This window comes from Takifugu flavidus, chromosome 17, assembly GCF_003711565.1.
Source record: "Takifugu flavidus isolate HTHZ2018 chromosome 17, ASM371156v2, whole genome shotgun sequence".
Classification (NCBI taxonomy): Eukaryota; Metazoa; Chordata; class Actinopteri; order Tetraodontiformes; family Tetraodontidae; genus Takifugu; species Takifugu flavidus.
Genome location: NC_079536.1, coordinates 255609 through 280000, shown reverse-complemented (window position 1 = coordinate 280000; position 24392 = coordinate 255609). Strand labels below are relative to the sequence as shown.

General features: G+C 54.7%; 3 protein-coding genes across 39 annotated transcripts in view; all 3 read right to left on the bottom strand.

The window, feature by feature from the left end:
• Positions 1 to 17878, bottom strand: part of LOC130513786 (kinesin-1 heavy chain-like) — a 27654-nt gene extending 9776 nt beyond the window's left edge. For all 4 annotated transcript variants that reach the window (XM_057012822.1, XM_057012825.1, XM_057012824.1 and 1 more), the window contains exons 1-12: positions 17738 to 17878; positions 5601 to 5819; positions 3623 to 3710; positions 3286 to 3359; positions 3066 to 3170; positions 2946 to 2994; positions 2323 to 2378; positions 2058 to 2145; positions 1395 to 1519; positions 1202 to 1306; positions 196 to 341; positions 1 to 54 (exon numbers count right to left, since the gene is read on the bottom strand). The exon at positions 1 to 54 is cut by the window's left edge and continues 95 nt beyond it. In XM_057012822.1, coding sequence (XP_056868802.1) covers positions 1 to 54; positions 196 to 341; positions 1202 to 1306; positions 1395 to 1519; positions 2058 to 2145; positions 2323 to 2378; positions 2946 to 2994; positions 3066 to 3170; positions 3286 to 3359; positions 3623 to 3710; positions 5601 to 5726 — 1016 coding nt within the window. In that variant the 5' untranslated portion in view covers positions 5727 to 5819; positions 17738 to 17878. The remainder of the gene's footprint in view (positions 55 to 195; positions 342 to 1201; positions 1307 to 1394; positions 1520 to 2057; positions 2146 to 2322; positions 2379 to 2945; positions 2995 to 3065; positions 3171 to 3285; positions 3360 to 3622; positions 3711 to 5600; positions 5820 to 17737) is intronic.
• gfod1 (glucose-fructose oxidoreductase domain containing 1) lies at positions 7558 to 18459 on the bottom strand. The gene is made up of 3 exons (XM_057012827.1): positions 17738 to 18459; positions 11412 to 11605; positions 7558 to 11300 (listed from the first exon to the last, which is right to left on the bottom strand). The coding sequence occupies exons 1-3, from the start codon at positions 17988 to 17990 to the stop codon at positions 10566 to 10568; spliced, it is 1182 nt and encodes a 393-aa protein (XP_056868807.1). The 5' UTR covers positions 17991 to 18459; the 3' UTR covers positions 7558 to 10565.
• Positions 18460 to 20213: 1754 nt separating this feature from the next.
• Positions 20214 to 24392, bottom strand: part of slc12a7b (solute carrier family 12 member 7b) — a 38468-nt gene continuing 34289 nt past the window's right edge. For 5 of the 34 annotated variants that reach the window (XM_057013116.1, XM_057013146.1, XM_057013145.1 and 2 more), the window contains 5 exons: positions 24000 to 24175; positions 23447 to 23461; positions 22601 to 22734; positions 21259 to 22471; positions 20214 to 21213 (listed from right to left, as the gene is read on the bottom strand). In XM_057013116.1, coding sequence (XP_056869096.1) covers positions 22380 to 22471; positions 22601 to 22734; positions 23447 to 23461; positions 24000 to 24175 — 417 coding nt within the window. In that variant the 3' untranslated portion in view covers positions 20214 to 21213; positions 21259 to 22379. Of the gene's footprint in view, positions 22472 to 22600; positions 22735 to 23446; positions 23462 to 23995; positions 24176 to 24392 lie in introns of those variants that run through there. The other 29 variants (XM_057013144.1, XM_057013147.1, XM_057013131.1 and 26 more) reach the window with 28 other exon arrangements.

The window sequence follows — 24392 nt, the reverse complement described above, 5'->3', positions numbered from 1 at the left end:
TGTTCTGCCGTCAGCTCCACGTTCAGAGTCACGGTGTTTTTGACCGTTTTGGCCCTGCGGAGCCACAAAGGAGTCGGTCACCTTCACATCCTGCCCCCCCCCAGTTAGGCTTCTGCTCTCTTTCAGTCGTCAGGCTGAATTGTTAGCCTTCATAGAACCAAAGGTCAAAGGTCAGTTTAGCCCCCCTCTGGATACCTTTGGCCGAACTGCAGAGTGGACCTGGTCTCAGCGTCGTTGAAGGCGGACGGGGAGCAGCAGATGACCATGGTGGTCCGGCAGTTCCCCCCCAGAGAGTCCTGCAGGATTCTGGTCATCTTACTGTCTCTGTACGGCACGTAGCTCTGGCAGGGGGCGCACGTGGGGGTGCACGTGGGGGTGCACGTGGGGCGCACGTGGGGGTGCACGTGGGGGTGCACGTGGGGCGGACGTGGGGGTGCACGTGGGGGTGCACGTGGGGCGACGTGGGGGTGCACGTGGGGGCGCACGTGGGGGTGCACGTGGGGCGCAGGAAGAGAGATGAGGACCTCAACATCAGTCAGCACTTGTTTTGGGAAAAAATGGTTGCATCCATCCATCATCATCCCTCATCCCTCCCTCACCCCCTCATCTCTCCCTCACCCCTCCCTCACCCCCCCTCACCTCTCCCTCACCCCTCCCTCACCCCTCCCTCACCCCCCCCCTCCCTCATCCCTCCCCTCACCCCTCCCTCACCCCCCCTCATCTCTCCTCACCCCCTCCCTCACCCCCACCCCTCCCTCATCCCTCCCTCACCCCTCCCTCACCCCCACCCCTCCCTCATCTCTCCCTCACCTACTCATCTCTCCCTCACCCCCACCCCTCCCTCACCCCTCCCTCATCCCTCCCTCATCTCTCCCTCATCCCTCCCTCACCCCCCACCCCTCCCTCACCCCTCCCTCACCCCCCTCAGCTCTCCCTCACCCCTCCCTCACCCCTCCCTCACCCCCCCCCTCCCTCACCCCTCCTCCCCCCTCCCTCATCCCTCCCTCACCCCACCTCTCCCTCACCCCTCCCTCCCTCACCCCTCCCTCACCCCCTCATCTCTCCCCCACCCCTTCCTCACCCCCCACCCCTCCCTCACCCCTCCCTCACCCCTCCCTCATCCCTCCCTCACCCCCTCCCTCATCCTCCCTCACCCCTCCCTCACCCCCACCCCTCCCTCACCCCCCCCCATCTGTCTCACCGAACCCTCGGCCAGAGCTGCGATGACGATTCCCAGAGCAGACAGAGACTTGTTGATCATCTTGGCCTCATCCAGGACCGTTCCCTCAGCTCCAGTTTTACCCACCTGAGAAATAAGGTCATCACATCGGAAACTGGGAGGGAGGGGGGGAGGAGGGGAGGGGGGGGGGGGCAGCGTGCAGGGTGCCTCCCACCTTCTCGCTCCCCGCCAGGTCGACCAGGTAGAGTTTGCCGGTGAGCTTGTGTCCAGTCTGAGTGTTTTCTTGCTTGATGTTGATGAGGAAGATGCTGTGACTCCTGGAACTGTGCTCGTTCATGTCTGACACACACACACACACACACACACACACACCACACGCGCACACACACACACACAGACACACACAGACACACACACACACACAGACACACAGACACACACAGATTCATTTTTCCATCACCAGCAGGCTCCTCCCACGTTGCCATATCAACATACAAAGTGAATTAATACACTTAATATACTGTAAAAGGCTCATGGGGTGAGGCGGGGCCACGGGAGGCGGGGCCACGTGAGGCAGGGCCATGTGAGGCGGGGCCATGTGAGCCGTCTCAGTGAGGGCGGGGCCACGTGAGGCAGGGCCATGGGAGGCGCCTCAGTGAAGGTGGGGCCAAGTGAAGGCGGGGCCACGCGAGGCGCCTCAGTGAAGGTGGGGCCAAGTGAAGGCGGGGCCAAGTGAAGGCAGGGCCACGTGAGGCGTCTCAGTGAAGGCGGGGCCACGCGAGGCGCCTCAGTGAAGGCGGGGCCACGCGAGGCGCCTCAGTGAGGGCGGGGCCACGCGAGGCGCCTCAGTGGGGGCGGGGCCAGTGTCAGCACTCACTTGTGACAGCCACGCTCCGGTTGTTCTTGCCTTCCTCGATGGTTTCCATGACCTCGTCGGGGCTGCACACAAAGCGCTCGGTGGCGCCCTGCGGACACACAGAATCACAAGGGTGAGCGGCGTGCTGCCTGCAGGCCGGGTCCAGCTACACCACAGCACAGCGCCTCACTGCTGCGTGCACACGCTCGTGCACACGCTCGTGCACACGCATTAACACTGGCTGGGGTGAGCTGATGGATGTGGAGAAGGATTCCCAAGATCTCACCTTAACGTAGGGAACCCTGTTCTTGTCCTCGTGCACGGGCAGGTTGGTTTTTGTTACTGCAGCGGAGAAAAGGAGTCAGGAAAAGACCTGGTGGAGGACCAGGAGCAGGAACCTGAGGAACCTGAGGAACTGAGGAACCTGAGGACCTGAGGAACCTGAGGAACCTGAGGAACCTGAGACACCTGAGGAACCTGAGGAACCTGAGACACCTGAGGAACCTGAGACACCTGAGGAACCTGAGGAACCTGAGGAACCTGAGGAACCTGAGACACCTGAGGAACCTGAGGAACCTGAGACACCTGAGGAACCTGAGGAACCTGAGGAACCTGAGACACCTGAGGAACCTGAGGAACCTGAGACACCTGAGGATCCTGAGGAACCTGAGGAACCTGAGACACCTGAGGAACCTGAGGAACCTGAGACACCTGAGGACCTGAGGAACCTGAGACACCTGAGGAACCTGAGACACCTGAGGAACCTGAGGAACCTGAGACACCTGAGGAACCTGAGGAACCTGAGGAACCTGAGACACCTGAGGACCTGAGACACCTGAGGAACCTGAGACACCTGAGACACCTGAGGAACCTGAGGAACCTGAGACACCTGAGACACCTGAGACCTACCGTCCAGCAGATCCCTGATTTTATCCAAATAGACTTCGAAGTATGAGACCTGCAGAGCAGATGTCAGGTCAGATGTGCCAGCTGGGCTTTTCTGGAACCTCTAGCATTTGTCTGACTCACCTTGATATGAAACTCCAGGTTCTGGTCCATGGAGTAAATGTAGTTGAAGATGTCCTGAACAATTCTGGGAATGACACCCATCATGTTTTGGTCGTGAAGTTTCCCCTTCAGTGAAACAGAAAGGCACAGTTCAGCGCCCTCCGCACGAGCACGAGCACGAGCACGAGCACGAGCACGAGCACGAGCACGAGCACGAGCACCAGCGCACGTTGGCGGTTACCTCCATCGTGTGTGTTTTGCCTGAGGACGTCTGTCCGTAGGCAAATATGGTCCCATTGTAGCCTTCGAGAACATCTGCAGACATCAGAGCAAAGAAACGTTAGCATGTCACGTTAGCATGTCACGTTAGCATGTCACGTTAGCATGTCACGTTAGCATGTCACGTTAGCATGTGAGGAATGAGGCAGTCGCCACGAGAAGATTCTATTTAGGAATATTATCAGAGTTCATTTTGCCTCGTCTGTTCCAGGTATTTGCTGGAACACTGTCAGGTTTAACGCTGCTGCGGGACCCAAACCCGTGACTTTTGCTCCACACGCCTGAGGAGCAGATCTCACCTCTGACAATCTTCTGCGCCACAGCGTTGTAGAACTGCTCCTGGGTCGTATTGGACTGGAACACACGGTCAAAGTAGTACGGCTTCCCCTGGACACACACAACACGGACAGATGTGTCAACACGTGGAGCTCCGTTAACTATAGAGGCCTTTTCCAGAGGAGGTTCTAATCCCAGATTCAGGTCATATAAAAACTATGGGATGTTTATTGGGAGGCGTCTGTAGCGCCTTTCCATATTTTAACCATTAGTTCTGCACCCATGTTGCATCCATTAAACTTGGGGCTATTATGGGATATTATGGGTTCCAGCCATGATCCTGAGGGTGGGCCGGTGGCCTACACACCTACACATGGAGGGCCCCCACCACATGTTGGTGTTTGCAGGGCCGGGGGCCCATCCGTTGATCCCATCCATGGGTGAGGGTGAGGGTGAGGGTGAGGGTGAGGGTGAGGGTAACCCTCACCCTCACCTTATGCCCCCACCCCACGTCTGCCTGCACCAGATGGGCAGGTGGCTCCTCTTTCTGAGCCAGGAAGGGATCCTCCCCCACCGCCTCTTCCAGACCTCGTGGGTCTAAACCCGCCTTCCCCAACACAGGCAGGTCGACCCGCCTGCCCTGGTGACTTTAGCTAACCTTGAGCTAACCTTGAGCCAGTCCCAGCGAGTTCCTCTTGGTTGCATCGAGCTGCATCTACCTGCTCCCCAGTCCTCCGGTGGAGCTCCTCACGACCAGTCAAAGCACCAACACATCCCAGTTTGTGAAGGATTGAGGTGAGAACCTGGGGTGAGCTTCAGCGCTCCTCGCAAATTCAGATAGTTTAATGGAAAAAACATCTAAATGATTGAAATCAGGACAAGAGACCAGAGCCCAGTGGCCAGATCATACTGGTTCCAGCCTCTTCGGGATGAGCTAAACGTGCCCCCCCCAACCACACCGGAGTAGAGCCCCTCATCCCCTGGTCTCTCGACGTGTCCTGCTAATCCTTCTTTGGCTGAGAGGAAATTAGCATCGTTAGCACGGGAGAGGAAAAACTTGGTGCCACCTTTACACCCTCCATGGAGGAATGTTACCACAGTTGCTAGGTCATTAGCCTCTTTCATTAACGCCACAGATTCAAGGTGCTTATTGGTTTCATCGAATAAAGTTATGAAGCTAATAGCTAATCCGGTTTCCAGCAGGGGGCGCTGACATCAGGGTTCGGTCCAGCCGGGCTCTCCTGCCGTTGTCCCTCCCTCTTCCTGCTCAGCCAAGAGCCCCACAGCGCTACGCTCTCCGTAGCGGTAAAAGATGAGCTATCTTTCTTCTTTTCTCATGCTAATATTTCACATATAATATTTTAGCTCCAGTAAAAGGACACCAAACATGGCGAAAAGCTTTAGGTTAAAGGTCATGAAAAGCATGTGAACCAGGATGCTTCTCCCAGACCATGGAAATGAGAAGATGAAGGCAGCAGGATGAATCCTGGATGAGAAGAAGAAAGGAAATGAAAGCGTGCTTCATGGAAGCTTCATGCTGTGAGGAACCTTGAGCCTTCGTTCCTCTGATGGAGTCGCGACCAACGAACGGTTCCCAGTAAGATGCTGGTTCCCCTCCGAGAGGCTCTGATCATCTGTGAAGCCGTGACTGGAGTCAGAGGCTCCAAACAAAGCAGCCATTCATTCTCATGTTCATTTTTAGAGGTCACGAGCATCAGGGGACATCTTGTTTTTATGGATGTGAACTTTGAGATCAATGAAAGATGACACACCTCTCGGATTGGTTGGAAAAGTGCCTAAAAAACGGTGTCGAAGATTTAAAGGCTTGACTTTAAAATCCACAAACTCCTAAAAACGCAGATTGAGTAAAAGGGGGACATGTTCCTCCCTGAAGACAGAAATATCACATCAATTCAAAAAGGAGACCATGTGGGGGGGGGGGGGGGGGGGGGGGTGCAGACGCACCTGTGGACCGGGAACAGAAAGAGCGGAGCAGCTCACCCCGATCTGGACGCAGTCCTCTCCCTGGAACTTGGGGATGTACTTGTCCCCCCGGGCCAGCTCGGAGCTGTTGAGCGGCCGGAAGCGACACACCACCTTGATGCAGGTCTCCGCCGCGTCCGCCATGTCGCGATGGTTGGATGGCTTAGGGTTAGGGTTAGGGTTCGGTCCAGCCGGGCTCAGGTCCTGGTTCGGGAGCGCTTCTCTGGTCTAGAACAGCTGCGGAGCATCGGGAGAGGGAAATGAGCGAGTGTCGCTTCCAAAAGTTCCAGATCAACAATTTCAGCACAGCTGATTCGGAACCTTGTTACACACACACACACACACACACACGCACTCGGAGGCCGGTGTCTCCCTCGCTGGGCTGAGGAACCGCTAGAAGATGAGGGAGAAGCGGAGGAAGGACTCACATGTTGCGGGATGGGCGGGGCTACAGGGTCACGTGGGACGCGCCTCCGGGCGTTGTTCGTCCATGTGGTCATCGGGAGGTCTTCATTTCCCAGAAATCCGGGCTCCAGTGGTCGGGATGAGACTCTTCCAGGATCTCCGTGGAGAGCTGGGCTGAGGAGCGGAGGGTTGCCGGTTTGAGCCCCGGGGCAGACAAAACAGGGAAGGTGCCAGAAGCCCTTCGGAGCACTGCCGGGGTACCCGTGAGCAAGGTGCCATTTAGGGCCCTGCCAGGAACTGGCAGCCAGAAGGCTCCAGGAGAACATCAGGCTCCAGGAGAACATCAGGCTCCAGGAGAACATCAGGCTCCAGGAGAACATCAGGCTCCAGCAGACCCACGATGCTCTCCACACAGGATCAGGATCTCCTGGCTTCACCTGTGCTGAAGGTTCCACCATCTGCTGGGAGCGGCACCATCATCGACCCATCAGAACATAAAGGATCCACACGTTGTGCCGACCTGCTGAGTTCTGAGCCCTCAGTGAAGCACATGATCCAGTTTAAACACACATGATGTTCTTTCTCCTGCCGTTGTCCCTCCCTCTTCCTGCTCAGTATCAGTAATATACCAGGATATATTATTGTATATATACTGTATATATATATACTCAGTATACCAGTATATATTATAGTACATATATATACTCAGTATATCAGTAATATATTATTGTATATATATATATAGTCAGTATACCAGTATATATTATTGTATATATATATGCTCAGTATCAGTAATATACCAGTATATATTATAGTATATACAGTATATATACTCAGTATATCATTATATATTATAGTATATATATACTGTATACTCAGTATACCAGTATATATTATTGTATATACATATACTCAGTATATCATTAACGGAGCAAAAGCTAATTTAAATTTATCACATTTTCAGACTGGTGTCATTTTCTCCTCTGATTTTGAAATCAGAGGAGATGATTTTGAAATCATTCCGACTTTATCTTTGCTCAATGATGATGTCATAAAAATGCCCAGTTTAAGTATTCCCTTTAATTTTATACTGAAACTCATATAATCTGGTTGTCTAGCTTTTGATTTAGGGCTTCTGCTAAAGTTTTAGCCTGGATTAATTGACGGGACCAATATGAGACTGTATGTATAGAGTCTATACATACAGCTCCTACATAGATAGGTGGTGCACTACCCGCGCACGCCAGAAGGGGTCGCTGTAGCCTTTAAATACAATTAATCGAGCAAACGTGGATTTTTCCATCATTTTGTCTATAAATATAAAAGTATTCCAATTAGTTGATCTCAAATTTTGTCATGTGCATTTCATTTAGTTTTAACTGTTTTACATTTTTGATGTAAAATAATGTGTTTTAGGTCTGAAACTAATCTTACAAATATTGATGTGTAAAGTTCCTTTTCATACACGATGAGGCAACACTCGTTCTGAAGTGAAAGCTGCTGTTTTTCCCAAATCATTTAATTACATGATCAATTTTATAACAATAAGCACGATATAAGATCAGAGGCCTTTCTGGATGTAAACTGCTTTAATTTACACAAACTGCATTTCACAAGTGCAAAGCTGAATGATGCACGCACACACGCACACACACACACACACACACACACACACACACACACCCTGCAGGTGAGCAATGGTAAAACGCTGAGTCATGGTTACGTCAGACTCCACAGTCCTCTGGTGGCCACTGACCTTGTGGACAGGAAATCTGAATGGTGCCACAGTCAGTCGATGCACACACACACACACACACACACACACACGCACGCACACACGCACACACACGCACACACGCACGCACACACACACGCACACACCACGCACACACACGCACACACACGTTACTGCATACAGGCACAACACTGAAGGAGCTTTTGCATTGTTCTGGGAGAACTTTAGATGGACTTGATGAGAAGAAGCAGAGAGCTTCAGTCCAGGTTAAAACCGGAGACGCAGCAAAACTCAGCGTGAGAAAATGAAACAGTCAAGCCGATCAGCACAGATGACAAAGGAGATAAGCTCGGCATTTGGCTCCCGGTTGCTCGGTAACAGGCTCTGTTGTTGAGGAACATGTCTCGATCTCCTGTCGGCCGGAACCTGAGAGCACAGAGGAGGTTTGCTGATGTTGATCTGACTCAGCGAGTCGACTGTGAGTTGCTGGGTCTCTGGTGAGGAGATGGAGGAGATGTTGGGGCTCCCAGACGGGTCCTCACGACCACCCATTTATTGGCCGTCAACCTCTTTACTTTCAGAGCCACAAATAAAAGTAGAGACGCCAGAAAGAGACGTTGGTGCCATGTTTGGAAGAAATGAAGCCTCTCAACAAGGAAGCAAAGAGCCGTCAGTGCTGAAAAGTGCTGCTGAAGCCACCAGAAAGGCTCCGAGCAGACCTGCAGTCTCAACATCTGCTGGTCCAGAAGGTGAACGCGACCCTACCTGGAGAAGCAGAAGGGTCCAACCGTCACGTTCCACGTCCTATTGTAACAAATTCGCCTTTGATAACAGATCAAAGTGTGAAACTCGTCATTGGTTCCAGACTTTAATGCAAACACGGGTGTGGAACAGAGATCTTGCTCCACCAGCAGGTTACAGGAACCTTTGAGCGGCTCAGTTTTGGGGCGTTCTGTTGACCTTCTAGGCCACCGGAGACACAGCGGTGCCAGAGCAGCGCCCCCTGCTGTTCAACAACACTCCTCTCAACTGCGAGACCTTCCTGAGCTCATTAACGTCCACGAACACACAGGTGGAGACGCAACGAAGGCAGCTTCTCCTCCCTAAAGGAAGCTGAAACGTTCCCCCAGCAGGAAGATCTCTGATCTGGGATCTGAGTGGATTCAGCAGCAGATGTTGCTGGAGACGGTTGAGGGCAGGAGAAGAGCTGGGAAACGCAGCACATTTCCCATAATGCTGCAGAAACAGGTCACCGTGCGCAGCCACATGGAGCCGTTGTTCCTCAACACAACCGGACGTTTCCGTAGTCGTTAGAGTCACTCGAGGGAACGAAGAGGCCTTAAAAAGGGACGACCTCACGTCCTCCAGCTCAAACGAAGACGTTGAACCTGGGGTCAAAGGTTGCAGCTCATGGTCAGCAGAGGTCATCGGTGACCCACCCACCAGTCCGAGGGACCACTTCACTGTTTTGGTTGTTTTCTGCATTGATTTATTCTCCAGATGTTCACAGATGTAGAAGAACTGGGTTCTAAGCTCATCGGTCCATCAACATGATGCACCGGTACCGCACCAGCCGACGTCCTTGGCTGGATTACTTGGTTAAAAAGAATAAATTAAAAGCAAACTAAAATATTCCCCTGCTGTCAGGATTCACATTGCATTTGTTCAAGGCTGAAGACAAAGACAGACGGATGGTGAGGACCCTAGAAGACCAGGAGACCAGGCTCCATCTTAACCAGCCAGGCTCCAGCCTAACCAGCCAGGCTCCAGCTTAACCAGCCAGACTCCAGCTTAACCAGCCAGGCTCCAGTTTAACCAACCAGGCTCCAGCTTAACCAACCAGGCTCCAGTTTAACCAGCCAGGCTCCAGTTTAACCAACCAGGCTCCAGCTTAACCAACCAGGCTCCAGCTTAACCAGTCAGGCTCCATCTTAACCAGCCAGGCTCCATCTTAACCAGCCAGGCTCCAGCCTAACCAGCCAGGCTCCAGCTTAACCAACCAGGCTCCATCTTAACCAACCAGGCTCCATCTTAACCAGCCAGGCTCCATCTTAACCAGCCAGGCTCCAGTTTAACCAACCAGGCTCCATCTTAACCAGCCAGGCTCCAGCTTAACCAGCCAGGCTCCATCTTAACCAACCAGGCTCCATCTTAACCAGCCAGGCTCCATCTTAACCAACCAGGCTCCAGCTTAACCAGCCAGACTCCAGCTTAACCAACCAGGCTCCATCTTAACCAGCCAGGCTCCAGTTTAACCAACCAGGCTCCAGCTTAACCAACCAGGCTCCATCTTAACCAGCCAGGCTCCAGTTTAACCAACCAGGCTCCAGCTTAACCAGCCAGGCTCCATCTTAACCAACCAGGCTCCAGCTTAACCAACCAGCTTTGTGTCTCAGTTTAGCTTAAAAAATCAGACTGAAGCGGATAAACACTCAAACATGAGGGGATCAAACATTTACAGCAGAACGTTTGTCAGAGAGACGCCGTTTGTCCCTGTGTGGACGTCCAGAAGGTTGGAGATCCAGGTTGGAGATCCAGGTTGGAGATCCAGGTTGGAGATCCAGGTTGGTGATCAAGGTTGGAGATCCAGGTTGGAGATCCAGGTTGGTGATCCAGGTTGGAGATCCAGGTTGGAGAACCACGTTGGTGATCCAGGTTGGAGATCCAGGTTGGTGATCCAGGTTGGAGATCCAAGTTGGAGATCCAGGTTGGAGATCCAGGTTGGAGATCCAGGTTGGTGTGGATCACGGCTGCAGCTGCCTCCTTGTCGTGGCCTCCAGACTCTGTGGCCTGTCCTCCGGAGCAGATCCAGAGGACAGCGACCTTCTGCAGGTGGGCCACCGTCAACAGTAGAGAGACATCCGGCTCCTCCGCATGGCCTCGCTGATCAAGTAGGCCGGGCTGATCTCCGGTTCCTCTGTCATCACCACAACGTTCTGCCACTCTCCACACTGGTTGGACCTCTTGATGCTATCCACCACACAAAGAGCAGAAAGACAGTCTTCAAAAGTGGCCGCCATGGTCAGAGGCTTCCCGTCCCACGTCCTCCGATCGTCCTGGTCCTGGAAGGCCTCCCGCACGGCCTGGATCATGCGGATGGTTCCGGTGAGATAGGGCGAAGGGATGTCGCTGAAGGCCTTCTCGGGCAGCGAGGCCTTCTCCAGAGGGGTGGCGTCCTTCAGCAGCAGCTCTGGACCGGCTGCCGCCCCCCCACAGTTCTTCTGCCCGTACAGATCCGTCCCCAGAACCGTTAACCTGCCGGCGGCGCCCACAACGGTGACCTCCTGCCTGAACTCTCCGGGGACGTTGAAGTTGAGCGTCACGGTGCAGCAGGCGCCCCCCTCCAGGACCATCTGGAAGGTGCAGAAGTCGTCACTGGTGATCTGACGGATGCCGCGGATGTGGTCCGTTTGCTTGACGAAGGTCTTCAGGAAGCCGTGGACCTTGGTGGCGCGCTGGCCGGTCAGGAAGGTCAGCAGGTCGATGATGTAGCTGCCCACGGAGTGGAGCCCTCCTCCGCCCATCAGGTCATCGCAGCTCCAGTTGTACTTCTTCCCCAGGAGGCTTCCACCGTGGACCTGTGGGGAAAGACATCAGACCTCAGCTTCCGGAAAGATGGAACGCCCTAGAATTCCGTACGTTCAGGCCACTGCTGCAGAACCATGTGTGAAGGAACATCAGCGTCCTACCTGGGCCTCACACACCAGCAGCTCCCCAACAAAGCCTTCCTCCAACAGCTCCTTCATCCGGACAAAGGCTGGCAAGAAACGCAGCACATTTCCCATGATGCTCAGCAGCTTGGGGTAGTACTGGGCGGCTGACATCATCCGGAAGGCGTCCAGAGGCGTCGCGGTTCGGTCGCAGATGACGTTTTTCCCAATTCCTCATGTAAGAGAACAGAGACAAGTGGCAACTAAGCATGGGAGGAACATCTGAAGAGGAGGAGAGAACAGAGCATCAATCAGGCAAAGATGATGAAGGAACGTGGCCTGGAGCCGCCGTCCGGAAGTGAATCGAGACCAACGTGAACTTGTTCACCCTTTGCTAGCAGCTACATCAATAGCATGAAGAGAGCGCAGTTCCCTCTATTACCCCAAACAGACCATAATGTACATCAGGAACAGTGCCATGAAGTGAGCGATGAGTTCAAGCTTTCCCAGAAAAGACTCCAGAGCAGGTTTCATCCGCACTGAAGCAGGATGAACGTTCCCAAAGCTCAGTTCCTCCGAATACTGGAAAAGCTCCAGTTCTAAATGAGATAAACCAGCTGTGATGGTGGTAAAAAGAGACTGGATTTGAACTTGTCGGGTCAGAATATTCCTGTTTTGTCCGGAGAAGAGCCCGGAGGTGCAGGATGGCGGCTCGGCTTCATTCCTGGCTGCTTTGTGAAGGGCGGAGAGGCTGAGTGGGAATGCTAATCTGCCATTAGCTTCCAGGGGCTAGGCCAGGAAATTAATCCCTGTGACCCAGTTCTGAGGAGCTCTCTGGACCCCCTCCCACTCTCCAGGACCTGTGCACGCTCTCAGCCGTAACGGAGCACCACACCAGCGCGTGCCGAGCGGCGCTCCGGCCCACTAGAAGGTGGTGTCATCTAGAAGGTCTAATCTGCCGCCTCAGCTAACCAAAGCTGCATGCTAGCTCTAGCTGCTACTGCACCACGCTAGGTGGGAGGAGCCTGAACTCCAAGCACGGCACCGCCCACGTTCCAGAAGCTCCAGAAGCCTCTCCAGCACTGGCAGATGGATGGATCAGCAGAATCAAGTAGCACCACCTTGGCTTGGTGCTGCGGATCACCTCTAGAGGATCTCTGAGAGGATCTGTGAGGGGATCTCTGAGGGGATCTCTGAGAGGATCTGTGAGGGGATCTGTGAGGGGATCTGTGAGGGGATCTCATATTCTAGAGGGTCTCTGAGGGGATCTCTGAGAGGATCTCTGAGGGGATCTGTGAGGGGATCTCTGAGGGGATCTCTGAGAGGATCTGTGAGGGGATCTGTGAGGGGATCTGTGAGGGGATCTCATATTCTAGAGGATCTCTGAGAGGATCTGTGAGGGGATCTGTGAGGGGATCTCTGAGGGGATCTCTGAGAGGGTCTCTGAGGGGATCTCTGAGAGGATCTGTGAGGGGATCTGTGAGGGGATCTCTGAGAGGATCTGTGAGGGGATCTCATATTCTAGAGGATCTCTGAGAGGATCTGTGAGGGGATCTGTGAGGGGATCTCTGAGGGGGTCTCTGAGGGGGTCTCTGAGGGGATCTCATATTCTAGAGGGTCTCTGAGGGGATCTCATATTCTAGAGGATCTCTGAGAGGATCTGTGAGGGGATCTGTGAGGGGATCTGTGAGGGGATCTCATATTCTAGAGGATCTCTGAGAGGATCTGTGAGGGGATCTGTGAGGGGATCTGTGAGGGGATCTCTGAGAGGATCTGTGAGGGGATCTGTGAGGGGATCTCATATTCTAGAGGATCTCTGAGAGGATCTGTGAGGGGATCTGTGAGGGGATCTCTGAGGGGATCTCTTGTCCCCAGGGAACTAGAGAAGGTGCTCACAACAGCCTAACAAACATGGGAAGCGTGATCATGTGACACTCAAGCGTGATGGTTCCTCCAGGAGGCCTCAGCTCCCAGTCCCAAATGGTGCTGCTCAGCTAGCGGCAGCACAGCTGCAGGCCCGGTGGGACAGCGTCGTGGAGCAGAACCTCCAGCAGAGCTGTGTCCAACAGGACCAGCAGCTTGGTCCCCTGATGCTGCTCTGCTGCTGTGCTGCTCTGCTGTGCTACTCTGCATGCTGCTGTGCTGCTGTGCTGCTCTGCTGCTGTGCTGCTGTGCTGTGCTACTCTGCATGCTGCTGTGCTGCTCTGCTGTGCTGCTCTGCATGCTGCTGTGCTGCTCTGCTGCTGTGCTGGTCTGCTGTGCTACTCTGCATGCTGCTGTGCTGCTGCTGTGCTGCTCTGCATGCTGCTGCTGCTCTGCTGTGCTGCTCTGCTGTGCTACTCTGCATGCTGCTGCTGCTGCTGCTGCTGCTGCTGCTGCTGCTGCTGCTGCTGCTGCTGCTGCTGCTGTGCTGCTGTGCTGCTCTGCTCTGCTGTGCTGCTCTGCTGTGCTATGTGCTGCTCTGCTGTGCTGCTCTGCTGTGCTATGTGCTGCTCTGCTCTGCTGCTCTGCTGTGCTATGTGCTGCTCTGCTGTGCTGCTCTGCCCAGCGAGTTCAGAACCGAAGAACCCTTCTGGATAGAAGGTGAAACCCAGTCCAGTTGACAGGGAAAACTACCTGGATCTCAACCTTCATATTTCCTCGTCCGTTTCCTGAGTCGGACTGTGGATCCTGGGAGGATGCAGGTTGGGAATGATCGCAGCATTAATTAAGCATCATTACTAATTAAGCATCATTACTAATTAAGCATCATTACTGATCAGCTGATTCTGAACTACAGGGACTGTGTCACAAATGTGGCTCCATTCGCATGTTTCCCATTAGCTGGAGATAATTCCCAGGATTATAATCCCAGGATGATCCCAGGAAGATCCCAGGATGATCCCAGGATGATCCAAGGGAGATCCCAGGATGATCCCAGGGCCACTTCCTTTCCAGCAGCTCAAAGTTCACTTGGTAACAGAAAAGTGGGAGTTGAAGGGGGAGTTTGGAGAGGACCCCCCCTCAGGTCTCCTCCAGGAATGCTAACTTCAGCAGGACTGCCCCCCCCCAGCTAACACAAACAAGGAAACGTCAAGGCCCCCCCCCCTCACACACTCTCGCAGACTGTCATTAGCATACTAATGGGTGTGTGTGTGTGTGTGTGTGTGTGTGTGTGTGTGTGTGAGGATGAAAACAAGCACGGCTCTATGGGAGCAGTCACGGCAACGTGAATGTGGAAATTCTGACCCAAAGACCCGAATCCTGCAGAACGTTGTGGTCCTGAAGCAGATGTTCATCAAAAAGAAGCAACTTCCTGCTTGTTTCTATTAACGGACGTTATAAATGCTATTAACATGCCATTAACGTGCTATTAACGCGCTATTAACACGTTATTAACATGCTATTAACATGCTATTAACACGCTATTAACATGCTATTAACGTGCTCAATCTTCCATGTTGGATGTTCAAATGCAGCCTCAACTTTGCTTTTGCAACATTGCTCATAAATGCTCAAACAGGCCCAGCAGGTGTCTGGGGGCCCAGCAGGTGTCTGGGGGCCCTGCAGGTGTCTGGGGGCCCTGCAGGTGTCTGAGGGCCCTGCAGGTGTCTGAGAGTCCTGCAGGTTTCTGGGGGCCCTGCAGGTGTCTGGGGGCCCTGCAGGTGTCTGGGGGCCCAGGAGGTGTCTGAGGGCCCTGCAGGTGTCTGGGGGCCCAGGAGGTGTCTGGGGGCCCTGCAGGTGTCTGAGGGCCCAGCAGGTGTCTGAGGGCCCTGCAGGTGTCTGGGGGCCCTGCAGGTGTCTGGGGGCCCTGCAGGTTTCTGGGGGCCCCGCAGGTTTCTGGGGGCCCCGCAGGTGTCTGGGGGCCAGGAGGTGTCTGGGGGCCCAGCAGGTGTCTGGGGGCCCAGCAGGTGTCTGGGGGCCCAGCAGGTGTCTGAGGGCCCTGCAGGTGTCTGGGGGCCCTGCAGGTGTCTGAGGGCCTGCAGGTGTCTGAGGGCCCTGCAGGTTTCTGGGGGCCCTGCAGGTTTCTGGGGGCCCTGCAGGTTTCTGGGGGCCAGACTCTACTCATGTTCGTCCTTGTGTAATAAAGACTTTGATTCACAATAATAAATGTTTACAGGAAGAACCCCCCCCCCCATCCCCCCCCCCCCCACGTCTCATCTTGAGTGGAGCTGAAAGTGTTGCAAGAGTGTGCTGTGATGCAACCCCCCCCCCCCACACACACACACACACGCGTTGTGTTACGTCACAGCAGTGTAGGTTGTGGTTGTGCCTCTTTCCACGGAATGTGCTCGTCACTGGGAGGAAACCACAGCGTGGGTGGGGGGGGGGAGGGGGGGAGGGGGGGCCTTGCTAAACACCTTCTGACAAACATGGTTCACCTGACAGGAGACGCCTCCTGATCCAGTGGATCCCTGATCTGAAGATCTGCAGCAGAACCAGCAAATCTATTAAAAAGGCTCAAGGAATCCTTTTACTGTGTGTGTGTGTGTGTGTGTGTGTGCGTGTGTGTGTGTAAAGTATTTGACTAAGGAAAGTAATAGAGGCTCAACAAGACCGACAGGTTTACGCCTTGAACCTGCAGATCATGTGTGACGGGTACGCTCATTAGCATTAGCATTAGCATGAATGCTACTACTGCAGCCTCCCCAGATTCAGTGCGTTTAACTGAGAAGGTGAGAACGGCGCCGCCGAGGTTCCTGTGCTCGGCCTGATCACATGGATCAGAGTCGATCACATGGATCAGAGTCGATCACATGGATCAGAGTCGATCACATGGATCAGACAGTCGATCACATGGATCAGAGTCGATCACTTGGATCAGATGGATCACCACCATGACGGTGGGCCCAGAAGGTCCGTCGGCGCCACATTAACCAGAACCAGGAGACGAGTGACGACTCGTCCGTGTTTGTGCGTCCGTCTGCTGGAAGGTCACATGTTCAAGTCTTCCTACGACCTTCACACACCCCGGTGACGGCAGGTTTGGACCGAGCCAGAACCAGCACCACCTCAGGTCCCAGGTCGGTTCCGTTAAGATGGATCCACCTGTTTTTGAGCTTTATATTGTTTGGCTGCGCATAAAGAATCTGAATAATAAATTCAGCTGTTTCATACAGCTCCCTATCAAACACAACCGACGTCTGTGGACCCCTCTAGGTGTGCAGCACTGACACTGAGTGTGGAGCACTGACACTGAGTGTGGAGCACTGACACTGAGTGTGGAGCACAGACACTCTGACTGTGCAGCACAGACACTCTGAGTGTGCAGCACTGACACTGAGTGTGGAGCACTGACACTGAGTGTGGAGCACAGACACTCTGACTGTGCAGCACAGACACTCTGACTGTGCAGCACAGACACTCTGAGTGTGCAGCACTGACACTGAGTGTGGAGCACTGACACTGAGTGTGCAGCACTGACACTCTGAGTGTGCAGCACTGACACTGAGTGTGCAGCACAGACACTGAGTGTGCAGCACTGACACTGAGTGTGCAGCACTGACACTGAGTGTGGAGCACTGACACTGAGTGTGCAGCACTGACACAAAAGATCGTTGGCATTACAGACAAGTCTGTGCCATCCTAATGGCGCTGTTGCTAACAGATGGGGCCACACAGAGCTGGAACACCTGCCGGGCCCCCAGACACCTGCTGGGCCCTCAGACACCTGCAGGGCCCCCAGAAACCTGCAGGGCCCTCAGACACCTGCTGGGCCCTCAGACACCTGCAGGGCCCCCAGACACCTGCTGGGCCCCCAGACACCTGCTGGGCCCCCAGACACCTGCTGGGCCCTCAGACACCTGCAGGGCCCCCAGATACCTGCTGGGCCCCCAGACACCTGCTGGGCCTCAGACACCTGCAGGGCCCCCAGAAACCTGCAGGGCCCTCAGACACCTGCTGGGCCCCCAGACACCTGCTGGGCCCCCAGACACCTGCAGGGCCCTCAGACACCTGCAGGGCCCCCAGACACCTGCTGGGCCCCCAGACACCTGCTGGGCCCCCAGACACCTTCAGGGCCCCCAGACACCTGCTGGGCCCCCAGACACCTGCTGGGCCCTCAGACACCTGCAGGGCCCCCAGACACCTCCAAGGATCTGGTAGAATCTTTCCAGGTGACCAATCAGAGCAGAGCTGTGGTCCTTGGGGGGTCAGTGGGATCCACCAGGACCAGCTGCAGGGTCCCAGATTTGGACGAGAACCTCCTGGCGTCTCCTGTCCTGGGCGACACCAGATGCTAACGAGGGCCAGGTCCACAGAAGCACTTGGACCTCATCACTGGTGCAGCATGCACCCCCACCACACGCACACGCACGCACGCACGCACGCCCACCGCGGCCCAGGCCGCAGCATCCCTCCCGCACAGCTGCACGAGCCTCACTCACCCAGCGTTTTGACCGCGATCTGGCGCGTGAGAGGCGGCGGCAGGTTGATGCAGACCAGGTCCACGTCCTGGTGCAGCAGCACGTCGTCGATGCGGTTCGTGTAGAAGGGCACGTCCATCTCCTGGGCCAGCTCCTCCGCCTCCTCCTGCGTGCGGCCCCACAGCGCTTTGACGGCGAAGCCCTCGTGCTTCAGCAGCGGCACGATGACCCGCGCGGTCAGGCTCGTGCCGAACACGCCGACCCCTGGGAGCATGATGCGGCTGTGCTGCTTCACGCAGCCTGTCTGTTGTCGCGGGTCCGAGCGGAGCGGAGCTGCGGCGGCTGCGGGGTGGACGCGGCCATCCACCTGCGGTCAGACAGCCGCCGCGCCGCGCGGCCCCGCCGCAGCGGCTCAGAACCGAACAATGGTCCGACTGAAGGTGGAAGGAGAGCTCGGATGTTCAAACTGAAAACTGAACGCTTCAAACGCAGCTCCCAGCCGTCGGTTGCTCCGCTCCGCTCCGAGCAGCCGACAGCGCACCGACTGCGTCGAGCGAAGGCGGCCGGTCCCCCCCCCCCTACAGGCCGGGATCGTGCTGCCAAAGACCGAAGTCAGAGCAGCTCCGGCCGGAGAGCTGCGGCGTGCGGAGACGTGACGGGATGGTCGCCGCCAGGTCGCGGTCCGAGAGCGGCGTCGGTTGAGCTGAAGGCGGAGGTGGATGGTGGCGCTCGCGCATGCGCAGTGCGCTTCAGGCGGGAGGAAGGAAGCGGCGAGCAAATGTGTCAAACTGAGCTCAACGGAAAATAGATCAGCTTTACCTGCAGATCCCACCAGCAGATCCCACCCGCGGATCCCACCCGCAGATCCCACCAGCGGATCCCACCAGCAGATCCCACCCGCGGATCCCTTTCATCACTCTTATTTTAGTGACTTTATTCCGTTTTATCGTGCACCGATCGCTCCTCCCTTCTTTCATACAAACAGTAATAATATTAATATGTATTTAATAATAGCGCTGTATCTTTTAATGGTGCACGGAACCAGTGCTGCGACTGTGGCTGTGCGAGGTTCTGGAACAGGTTCTGGAACAGGTTCTGGAACAGGTCTCACCTCTCATCCAGGAGGCTCCGGCTGTGAGGGTCCACTGAGGAACAGTTCTGACTGACAAAAGTCAAATGAACCCGAGTTCTGATGAGCGCTGACGAGAGGTCCAGTTGAATGTGGCACCTTCTCGTCATGCTGAACGTGAGCGAACGTCCAGGTCAACCATCAAAGTCCAGCCAGGATGAACCGGGTCATGTGGAGGTGCTGGAAAAGGCTCGGAGCCACCAACAGAAGCAGGAGCAGAGATCATGGTGGGTCACAAACACAGGCTGTGCACACAGAGCAACGGCACAAATCCACCCAACTTTGGACGGACAGATGGTCCAGGTGATAGGTCCTGGAATGCAGGAGGTCAAAGGTCACCCCGAGTTCATTTCTGTCAGGACAAAGTGACCAAAACCAGCACATTTCCTGGGTTGGTCGCAGCTTCGAGTCAGGATAAAGAAGTGTGTGTTGTACAGTGGCCTCACGCATCACGTGCTCTTAAACACGATTATTTAGGAATGTGTCCGGACACTAAACATCATTTAGGTGTCGTGGTCACGCGGGGAGGGGTGTCGCTCTGGTCCGGAGGGTCATAAATACCGGAACAGATCCGAGCTGATCAAACCTCTGCAAAAGGTTGCAGCGGTGTCGCCCTCTGCTGGACAGAGGAGGGAAGTGAGGTCCGGAAATTCCACACGCGCACGCGCACACACACACCCCCCGGTGCTAATGGAGAAAAACTCGCCAGTTTTCACTTGAAGCTTCTGTGTTGTCGGGAAGCTGCTTCTTCTCTAAGGAGGATCAGGAGGAGGATCAGGAGGAGGATCAGGAGGAGGATCAGGAGGAAGATCAGGAGGAGGATCAGGAGGAGGATCAGGAGGAGGATCAGGAGGAAGATCAGGAGGAGGATCAGGAGGAGGATCAGGAGGAGGATCAGGAGGAAGATCAGGAGGAGGATCAGGAGGACCCAGAGGACCTGATGAGCCAGATCCTCACATAGAGCCAAGGTGGGTGCTGCTGGAGATGCTGCTGGAGAAGCTGCTGGAGATGCTGCTGGAGATGCTGCTGGAGGTGCTGCTGGAGATGCTGCTGGAGATGCTGCTGGAGATGCTGCTGGAGATGCTGCTGGAGATGCTGCTGGAGATGCTGCTGGAGAAGCTGCTGGAGATGCTGCTGGAGATGCTGCTGGAGGTGCTGCTGGAGATGCTGCTGGAGATGCTGCTGGAGATGCTGCTGGAGATGCTGCTGGAGATGCTGCTGGAGAAGCTGCTGGAGATGCTGCTGGAGATGCTGCTGGAGATGCTGCTGGAGATGCTGCTGGAGATGCTGCTGGAGATGCTTGACATCATCATTTAGCAACAACTGTCAAGGAGCGAGTGGACGGACAGAAGGACACGACTGCATTCGTTCATTTATTTCAGCATTTTTTAATAATTACTCAGAGGCACGATACAATTATATGGCTACCTTCATCTACATGTGAGCACACCTGGCCTGCTTCAGAAACAGCAGCAGAACACACACACACACGCACACACACACACACACACAACACACACACACACACGCACACACACACACACACGCACGCGTCTAAACCTGATCTCTTTCTAGCCATGACCTCCCTCAGGAGATGCTAAAGATGCTAAATGGCTGAGCTAACTGCTAGCGTTTAGGGTGCGCAGCCCAAAAGTCCCCCCACAAACAAACACACCAGTCTGCTGCTCTCTGAAGGTTCTGCTTCCTTTCATGAACATGGTCTCAGAGAAGACGTGACTCCACGTCTCCAAGCCTCAGTGACAGTTTGAGGTAGATCATCTCCAGTGGCCTCCAACATCAGTGCTCACCTTCTTCTAACCAACGTCTACACACACGGAGATTATGCTGCTAACAGGAACCAGATAAGGGAAGTATTTCCACCTGTACATTGTTTCAATTCCTTAAAATCATCCTTATGTCTTTGTATTTTCCTTTAAAAGTCAAACTTGTGCATGTTAAGTCAGCTCCCAGCTACCTGAAATGATGCGTCCGCCTGTGTCCTGTCTGGCTCCTCCCACAAAGGTCACTAAATAACACTAAACAACTGAACGTTTAAAACAACCGAAGGGCCATTAATGATGTCACAAACACGATAACGATACACTGACACAGGCAAATATGGACGACTGAAGCAAAGCGTGACGCAGCACCTGTTGCAGCGCTGCAGGGTGACCAAGCGGCGAGGAGACGCAACGCCGCGCAGCTACTGAGCCCAAGTCTGTGGAGGCGCCGCCACGGGCACCGTAGCACGGGCACCTCAGCACGGGCACCTCAGCACGGGCACCTCAGCACGGGCACCTCAGCACGGGCACCTTAGCACGGGCACCTTAGCACGGGCACCTCAGCACGGGCACCTCAGCACGGGCACCTTAGCACGGCACCTTAGCACGGGCCCACGTGGAAACGGGCCCACGTGGAAACGGGCCCACGTGGAAACGGGCCCACGGGAAACGGGCCCACGGGAAACGGGCCCACGTGGAAACGGGCCCACGTGGAAACGGGCCCACGCGGAAACGGGCCCACGCGGAAACGGGCCGGGAGCAGACGCAGCCGCAGCCCCTTCACAGACTTTCCTTCTGGGTTTGGCACTTTTGTCCGACTCAACAGGTTACGACGACGTTAACGCTTCGCCAGCGTTTATAAAAACAACATCGAGAGTGAAATTAGTGACCGTTGGGAGCTAAAAGCAGCTAATGGATGATTGGAACAAGTGCAGAAACATTCTGTTGTGCAAAGTTTTGAATCTCTGGGAGGATTTACACAGTCAAGACCAGTTCAAGATCATGTCTGAAAAACACCAGCAGTTATTCATCATCTACTTCACGCTGTCACACAGCCCTGACGTTAGCATAAAGCGGCGCTGCTCGCGCTATATAGCTAACCTCAATGATATGATCATGCTAGCTGGGTCAAACATCAAATCTCTCTAACTTCTCAGGTCCAGTAAACACGTCGGGAAAACAAGACGACCCACTAAACGCTTCACTTGCACTCGTCGCGTAGCGAGAACATAGCGAAAACGCAGCGAGAACGTAGCGGGAACGTAGCGAGAACGTAGCGGGAACGTAGCGAGAACGTAGCGGGAACGTAGCGAGAACGTAGTGACAACGTAGCAACAACGTAGCGGGAACGTAGCGACAATGTAGCGACAACGTAGCGACAACGTAGCGGGAACGTAGCGAGAACGTAGCGAGAACGTAGCGAGAACGTAGTGACAACGTAGCGACAACGTAGCGGGAACGTAGCGACAATGTAGCGACAACGTAGCGGGAACGTAGCGAGAACGTGTGAGCAGCTGTCCAGATAAATGAAGAAAATCAAGTGTCTCTATGCGTCCCAGCCAGGCGCTGGACTACGGTGGCCCAGCGGGCTCACACCCGTCCTCCTCACCACTGCTGATCCTTCACACCTGTGCTCATCACAAGTGCTCCCACCTCCCAACCCTCAAATTAAGAACAGGAACATCTACTCAAACCGGGCTTCTTCTCCAAAAACGCCCGAGGTCAGTGGCAGCAGGTGGAGCTTTTCCCTTCTTTAAGAATAAATGGTGATGACTTCGCGGCCCCCGCCCCGGACCAGGAGGACCCGGTTCAGACCCTCCATGAGGACTTCGAGGAACTCCATGTCTGGAGATACCGTCAAGGTGAAGAACACGACCCCCTTCCTGAAACACCACATCAACTCTCCGTCTGACCCCAGTATGGTTCCCGGGCCGGTCCTGGGCCGGTCCCGGGCTGGTCCCGGCTTAAGGATACAGTTTTCGTCTCCTCCCCTGTTCTTCGGGGGTCCCGGCATGTTGAGCAGGACCAGCTGGGCCCCCTGGGACTTGTTGACCACCACCTCGTTCAGCTTCACAGCCGTGTGCATCCGGCGGACGTTCGACTGGTTCCTGGTGCAGCGTAAGGAGGTGGGACAGCAGTTACAGGTGGTTCTGGCGGATCAAAGCTCAACTAGGGCCGCTATTATTGGGGAATTATTATTATTAACAACAACAATATCAATAATATCAACGTTCTACAGGACCTACAGGCTTATTACATTTCTATTACCATTATTACATTTCTATTACCATTATTACATTTCTATTACCATTATTACATTTCTATTACCATTATTACATTTGGGTTCCTACGACCAAACGGGCAGAATTTCCTTTAAGCTACAAGCAGAGTTAAGAAAGCAGCGGAGCAGCATGCTAACGCAGCGGAGCAGCATGCTAACGCAGCGGAGCAGCATGCTAACGCAGCGGAGCAGCATTTCTGAAGCCAACATGGTCGATTTGAGACGGGCTGTTTGTTGGACACCGATTGAATCATTATGGTCGTTATTATCGTCGTTATTATCACTATTAATACCATTGTTATTAGTAACATGATCCTCATTATAATCATCATTATTACTGTTATGATCATTGTGATGACCACAGGCCGTCTGCCTCAGTCTGCCCACTGTGTTTAATCAGGCTGGTTCAAGCTTCGGGCCGGGCCGGACCAGAACCCGGCCCATATTTGCATGCGGGGAGGAGACTGGAGCTGCAGCCAGCAGAGCCGGAGGAGCCGAACATCTAGAGGAGCACAGACACGAGACTGAAGGCCACTTACAGACTCTCCCACTCTCTGCAAGGACAAGAGGACAGAACAACAGAACAGGCTTAGATGGATCAGCTCCCATCACACCCGACACCACCCGGGCACCGGGACCACCTGGGCCCACACAGGTGGGCCGGGACGCACCTGTGTGGGCCCAGGAGGTCCTGAGGAGGTGAGGAGGTTAGTGGTGGCACATGCTGGGGGCATGCGTCACGCAGTCGCCCAAAATATCCCCGATGAAACCAACGCGTTAGAGCGGATGTTTTAGGGAGCGGCAGGATCCACCAGCAGCTGTGGGACCCCACGGGGGCCAACACGGAATACCGGAATACCGGAATAACGGCGGAGCGCTAGCGTATCCAGCTCTCCTTGGATCAACCCTCTTTGTGTGCACCCCCATGTCCAAAACTAAAAATAGAATCTGGTCTCATTTCTGACCCGTCTAAATGTTCGTGTCAAACCTTTTTTCTTCTTTAACTTTTCTAACTCAGTTTTTCAGCACAAAAGCCAACAAACGAAGTGTTGGGTGTCAAAGGAAAGGGGGAATTCCCCACTGCGCACTCACGGCTTCATGTTGAACAGGTCCCGGATCGCCACGCTGGCGCTGGCCTCTCGGCTGCGGATGCGTTCTGAGAAGAGCTTGTCCTTGGTCCAGGTCATGTGGACCCGCTCCGGCTCGCCGTCGGCCTTCTCAGCCACGGCGGCGTGCGACGCCGTGTTCCTGTCGTGGATGAGCTGGGCCTGAGGCACAGAGGCGGGGCTACGTTAGCGGGGTTAGCACGGGAGGGAGGGCTGCTACGGTGAGGCTCGCAAACAACAACAACAACAACAACAACAACAACTAAGCCTTGGAAGGGGGGCGAGGGCAGGACAGAATGTCCAAACAGGACAGCAGAACCAGCCTGTGAGCACGTCCCGGGTTCTACAGCTGAGCGGCGCCGCTGTCACTCACCAGTCA

Bases quoted from the DNA above. Each gene is read 5' to 3' on its own strand.
- gfod1 (XM_057012827.1), bottom strand. From the start codon at position 17,990: ATGCTCCCAGGGGTCGGCGTGTTCGGCACGAGCCTGACCGCGCGGGTC. The intron at 11,606-17,737 runs GTGAGTGAGGCT...CTCTTACATGAG, and splicing joins GATCGCGGTCAAAACGCTGG to GAATTGGGAAAAACGTCATC. The intron at 11,301-11,411 runs GTAGGACGCTGA...CTTTCCCCACAG, and splicing joins TGCTGGTGTGTGAGGCCCAG to GTCCACGGTGGAAGCCTCCT.